This window comes from Notothenia rossii, assembly GCF_949606895.1.
Source record: "Notothenia rossii genome assembly, chromosome: 1".
Classification (NCBI taxonomy): Eukaryota; Metazoa; Chordata; class Actinopteri; order Perciformes; family Nototheniidae; genus Notothenia; species Notothenia rossii.
Genome location: NC_136912.1, coordinates 30,436,117 through 30,442,633, shown reverse-complemented (window position 1 = coordinate 30,442,633; position 6,517 = coordinate 30,436,117). Strand labels below are relative to the sequence as shown.

The following is a 6,517-nucleotide window of genomic DNA, read 5'->3' as shown; positions in this document are numbered from 1 at the left end:
TTAATACTAAGTGGGTTTTTTATCATTACATTTTTTATTCATGTAGCCTAATTTATTTATAAATGCCTGTGTGCCTTACTTAATGTCTATTTTAAAAAGCACATGAATGAATCAAAAAGGCTTATTACATTCATTTTGTTTTAACACCTTTTTCTTCTGTTCTTTTTTTTGGTGATAGTAATTAGAAAAAAACTTGAATGTTTGAAATGATATTGGTTATATTTCGCAACAACCAGAAAACAGTTACTACTGAAATCACATCTCCCCCCCCCCCAGCAGCTATAAACTGCCTGGCTGCCATTTCTTTTTTTCCAATTCATAACATGATAGTTCAGCTGGACACAGAAAACCGTTTGCTAACTGACAGCCAAAATATATTTAAATTTTTTACATATTGAATAACGAAATAATATAATTTTACTTTTTTTTTAAATTAAGATGTTGTTTTAACAAAAAGGGAAAAGTTGATAATAGATCAAACATGAAATGTCTAACTCGTTTATGTTGTGGAAGTCCTGTATATGGACAGAACTTTTTAAATACAATCGTTTAATGTTTTAATAAAATAAAATGGAAAATAATATAGGAAACTATTTTAAATGAGGCTGAATAGAACTATAAAATACGACCACGTTATTAATTGTATATCCTCTCTCTCATCATCATCTTCATCATCCTCACTATGTTGCTGTTTTATTTTTGTAAACATCGATGATGTAAAACTATTCATTGCAATATTTGCTTCAAACCACCACCTGAACACATTCATCAAAAAATAAATATATAAAATATTCTAAAAATAACAGCGTTATTATGTCAGCATCGACGAAACAAAAATAACTCTTTAAATAATAATAATGAATTGCTACAATTTGTTTTTTAAATGTCCCTCTCCCGCAGTAAAATCACGGGCAACTTCAACAATGTAAAGATTAAATAAACTTATTTCCTCCGTTGGATATACGCCTGTATTTGTATTTGTATTTAATAGGAAAAGGCATCATATTTTGTGCAGCTGCGTAAATTCATTTTCCTATGCAAATAGCCTGTCGCCAATCCTTCAGCCCGGTAAGAAAATAAACTCATCATGTCAAACCTGCAGGACGCGAGGAAATTTGAGAGCAGATGAAATATTTCTCGGATGATATAAAAAGGAGCCCTTTTGCCTGAGTTATGGCCCGGGTTTTGGCGTTGCTGAGAGGGATGCATGCTGCTCCTTCCCTCCCGCCCCGGAGGAGGTATCATCAGAGCTGATATATGGCCCAGCTCTACATTACCTTTACAAAACAAAGGATCATCCACGCTTTGGGTCGAGGAAAAAAATCCTTCTCACTATATCTGCTACAACTACACCTGAGTCGACTTGTCTTTTATGGCAACATCCAGATAATCCAAATACTTTCAGACTGAAAGCCTAGAAACTCCTGGACTAAAACCTAACTTTTACGCATAAAATATAGGATTGCAATCTCTCCCTCAATCTTTCTCTCTCCCTCCCTCTCTCTCTGCTTCTCCTCATTTACCCCACATACCTATTCTGGTGTCTCACCACACGACTAAATTAGACCAAAGATGATAAGAGCACAAAGCACTATAATAATTCCGCCGGGCTCCTCCTCCTTCTAGCCATGCGTCCTAATTAATGGGACACCCCCAGTCGCAAAAAGCCCCGCACTGGACTGCAACATAGTCAAAGAGTGAGAGGGAAGAGGGCGAAAGTGCCACTGGAGATAATTGATTACCTACCAATCAATGATAACTTGTTAGTAATCGTCAACTCTTTGGACCTCGCCATTTTCAGGGAGGCATCTCACTCCTGCGGACTTGCTGCTCCCGAGGATCGACACTTTGAAGACATCCCATTCTGGAATAAGATTTTTTTTCTTCATTCTCCTCCGTGTCTTTTGTTTTTTTTCTCCCACCTCCCAACTGTTATGTGACTTTTTTCCCTTTGATAGTCTCGCTCGTTTTTAAACCCGCTTGATTATTTCTTTTTTCAACGAAGTCCTTTTTACAACCAATGATGACATCCAAAGAAGTGGCCAAATGTGATGCAGTGGAGAACAGGAGGCGAAGTCCGCTGGACCACTTGCCGCCTCCTGCCAACTCCAACAAGCCGCTGACCCCCTTCAGCATCGAGGACATCCTGAACAAGCCCTCTGTGAAACGAAGTTACACCATTTGCGGCACAGCTCATCTCATTTCGTCCTCTGAGAAGCACCGTCCGTCCAGCATCCCTCTGTCCAGCAGGGCTCTGCTCAACCAGACCTCCCCCCTCTGCGCGCTGGAGGAGCTGGCCAGCAAGACCTTCAAAGGGCTGGAAGTCAGCGTTTTACAGGCAGCAGAAGGTAAATCTCGATCCCTAAAAAATACAGTCGAAAAACACCTTTTTAGAATGTCATAATGGGCGTTTCTCTGCACGTGAATTTCTTATTGTATAACCTGCACAAGATAGAAAATAACAATTTAAATACACACCTGTTTTGCAGCATGTCATGTAATAAAAAGAACAGAAATAATATTGGAACATACTTCTCTTTAACAAATATATTATCGGAAAAAAAGGCGTGTTCATGTTCTGGGCTGCATGGAATAAATCGACACTGCTTTTCTTTAATATTAAGGTCTCGTGTGTCTAGTGAAAACTATTTCCCAGTGGGGTCTGTGTAATATCCTTATAATCACCCCTTCCCACAAGAGACATGGGCTTTAGTCTACTGTTTCTCGTAGGATCACTTTGCTATTTTTGCGTTAGGTTGACTTTTACGCGCACGCTGCTGCAGCGGTGCAGAGGAAGCTCTGCGCGCTGCACCTGCAGGATTCACATTCTCACGCGGCCTCTCTCTCTCTCTCTCACACACAGGCAGGGACGGGATGACTCTGTTCGGCACGAGAAGCACCCCGAAGAAGCGCCGGAAGTCTCGGACGGCGTTCACCAATCACCAAATCTATGAGCTGGAGAAGCGCTTCCTGTACCAGAAGTACCTGAGCCCGGCCGACCGGGACCAGATCGCGCAGCAGCTGGGCCTGACGAACGCGCAAGTCATCACGTGGTTTCAGAACCGCAGGGCCAAGCTAAAACGGGACCTGGAGGAGATGAAGGCCGACGTGGAGTCAGCTAAGGCCACCGGCAATGTCCCTTTGGAAAAGCTCGCCAAGCTGGCGGACCTTGAGAAATGCGCCAACGGCACGCTGGGCCATCCGCGACCAAATTCCCCCCGCGCGGGTCGGCCAGCAGGAGCTCGAGCTCGCTCAGAAACTGCGGAACTCGCCGCTGTCTCCGTTTTCAGACCACACAACTAGTAAAGAATGCTCAGAGGACGAGGACGTGGAGATTGATGTGGATGACTGATAGCACAGCGTGGGGCCGGAAGGTCGAGAAACACAAAAAGACGATGAAAAATCCTCCGGAGGACTTGTAACTTACTGCTTATATTGTATACCATATCTCAGAACATGTACCAAAATGTAATGACTTTTATATCGACACAGATAGACCTATTCATAGTGAAGCATGAACACACAACACGAAATATGCAGTGGTATTTTACTATGTATTCATTAGCAACCTCTTTCTTCTTGCAAGCAAAGCAATATTGTCTAAAAGTAACTTGTAATTGTTTTTACACTATAGGCCAACACACACACACACACACACACACACACACACACACACACACACACACACACACACACACACACACACACACACACACACACACACACACACACACACACACACACACACACACACACACACACACACACACACACACACACACACACACACACACACACACACACACACACACACACACACACACACACACACACACACACACACACCTGTTTCCATCGCTTTTCAAGGCCTATACCCTCACACACCACAATGAAAGTGCTCCAGTTTTTCATATTGTTTGCATGTAAATGCATGATTTGATTTGTGATCATTACATATTTATTTTTACTTTATTATTTTTATTTAATAGTTGCTGGTGTTTTTCTGTGAGCCAAATCGCCATTGTGTCACTTTGTCACTGCCGGCTCCTCCTCCTCATCATCTGACCCCCCCCCCCCCCCCCCCCCCCCCCCCCTTTGACTTCAGCTCATGTTTGGCGTCCCGATGCTGCTGTGCATGATGATAAAGATGAAGAAGATGATGATCGGAAAACCCGGACATTTGTGCCATTTATGGGAATGTTCACGCGACGGCGAGGAAGAAAAATGAATATTGCGGTGATTTTGAAAAGCTATAGGCTACTTTTTAGATTTATTGTTTGGATACAATAGATTTACAGTTATAAATATTTGTTATGTTTTGTACACCTGTAAGTGCCTTTCTAAAATCAGGACATCATTTGAAAAACCAATGCACAGACTGTAATGTATATAGGCTACTATGGGAATAAAATGGCTTTTCTGAATATATCTTTTATGTTGCAATTCTTGAATTAATATCAAGCTTTTTTATTATGAATATAATAGCTTTTTTTTCTTTTTAGTGAGGACAAAAACAATCATTTTAGAAACACGCTCTCCTTGCCAGAAATGGGCGTGTTAGCCTATCAAAGCGGCCTGTTCAGAGTTATTATTCTGAACTATTTTGTCCCTTTGTGTCCTTTTCTACTAAGATGCTCTAAACATTTTGTGGCCCGGAATCTCACATCTCCTTTCACACCCTAAATGCGTATCGTGGCTTCTTGACCCTTAGACGTGTTTCTCCATTCGTGGCAAAAATTTATGTGAGAAACACAAATCTGGTGCCGGGGGGAAAAAAAGACGAGGATGCCACAAAAACACAAAGTTTTGGGCCAGTTTCTCTCGGGCCTTTTATAGACCTTTTTTGTTCTGCGGGACTGGGCCGTAATTTTGAGCGTAAAGCATGAAAAGTGGGGACAAATGAGCAGCGTTCCCTGGTGGGACGAGCCACAAAGGAGCAGGGCCGGTCCCCCGCAGGCAGCAATACTGAGACAAGTGTGTCCCACCGCACAAAAAGGACGCAAACGTTTGGAGGCCATATGGTTTTTGAAATTTCCTCACAAATTCAGACAATTTGATGGATTGAGTTAACCCTCCTTTTAAACAGTTTAACTGGGTGCGAACAAAGGCCATAATGCCTACATAGACTCTCCCTTCATGAGGGCATCTGCGGCTATTAATGTCTAGCCCTTTTCTTTGCCTGGCGTTTTGAACAAGTCAATGAATTACAATGAAACTGCCCCTTTTCTGTGAGCCGCTTGTCTCTCACCGCTTTTTAGCTCTGGAAGAATATGTTTGACTTCTGTCCAAGAAACGTTTTCTAAACAAGAAATGGATTTTGTTGGAAGGGGTTTTAATGTTAAGTAGGCAGCCATAAAGAGTTGAGACTGTGACATTTATTCCAAAGTCTGGTTAGGGGACTCCTTTGTTTGTTTTCTTCTCATCTCTCTTTTTTTTCTTCTTTATTTCTTTTGTCTTTAAGGAGTTTAATGAAGCTGAAAACATGGTGATGTGAGAAAGAGTGGAGCTCAAAAGGCTTTTCTCCCCTTTAACTCTCTTTGTTCAAAGAAATGATAAGTAGGCCTGTCTTCTTGTGACTTGTTTATAGTGTTTGCTTTTTTTTAAACTTTAAATTCAGGACAACCTGAATACGTTTATAGACCAGTAAGTACTTGAAGCCCATATCTAAAGGCAAATTAGTCCTACAGTAAAAAAAAATCCCCCTATTTAGAATGTCAGCCACATTTAATAAATGGTTTATAACATTATAATGAAGTTTTAGGCTGAAATTATTTTTTTTAGGTAGTGTAATTAATGTATTCTTTAACAACCATACACGGAGGCTGCTGTTGAAAATAAAGGGAAAAAAGTAAAAAAAAAAAGGTTTAAATATAAATATTGTCATAAGAGAATTTATAATGAGTAAAAAACTGCCTTTTAATTTACACAGTAAATTATCCCTATGTCTTGATACTGCATCATGTTATAGCTTATATATGAAGTTGAATACTGCTCAGAAATGCTAAATAGGGGCGTGAAGTGTTTCCTTTGATTCACATTTATTATAATATTGTTTAGTTAATCGAAGTGATGCTTTTCTAAGGAAAGAAAATTCAATTCAATTATTTTATAAATTGACTTGCAAATATGAACAAGTCGATTTAAAACTCATTCCTAAAAACTAATCCTTTCTGTATATCACAACACTGTGTGTGTGTGTGTGTGTGTGTGTGTGTGTGTGTGTGTGTGTGTGTGTGTGTGTGTGTGTGTGTGTGTGTGTGTGTGTGTGTGTGTGTGTGCTGCAGCCTATTCTGAATCAAGCATATTTATGAAGGGAGAGAGTGTTAAGGCAGGCTAAGTTTATGGATTTCACTTGCTTATTTTATGAGGCCTTGTCAGGCGGTCCCGGCGATAAGTAATACTACAGTCTGTGGGACCACTTCGTGGTAATTAATCTGGAGGTCTTAAGTGTATTTCAGTATTTCACTCCAAGATGGAAAAAATCACTACTTCAATCGTCCGGAAAATTGAAGTTTGA

General features: G+C 40.6%; 1 protein-coding gene across 1 annotated transcript; it reads left to right on the top strand.

The window, feature by feature from the left end:
• The first annotated feature begins 1,691 nt into the window (after positions 1-1,691).
• lbx1b (ladybird homeobox 1b) lies at positions 1,692-4,406 on the top strand. The gene is given in 3 exon segments (XM_079694602.1): positions 1,692-2,348; positions 2,864-3,201; positions 3,203-4,406. Coding segments are annotated over 3 exon segments (816 nt in total). The 5' UTR covers positions 1,692-2,020; the 3' UTR covers positions 3,353-4,406.
• Positions 4,407-6,517: the final 2,111 nt, after the last annotated feature.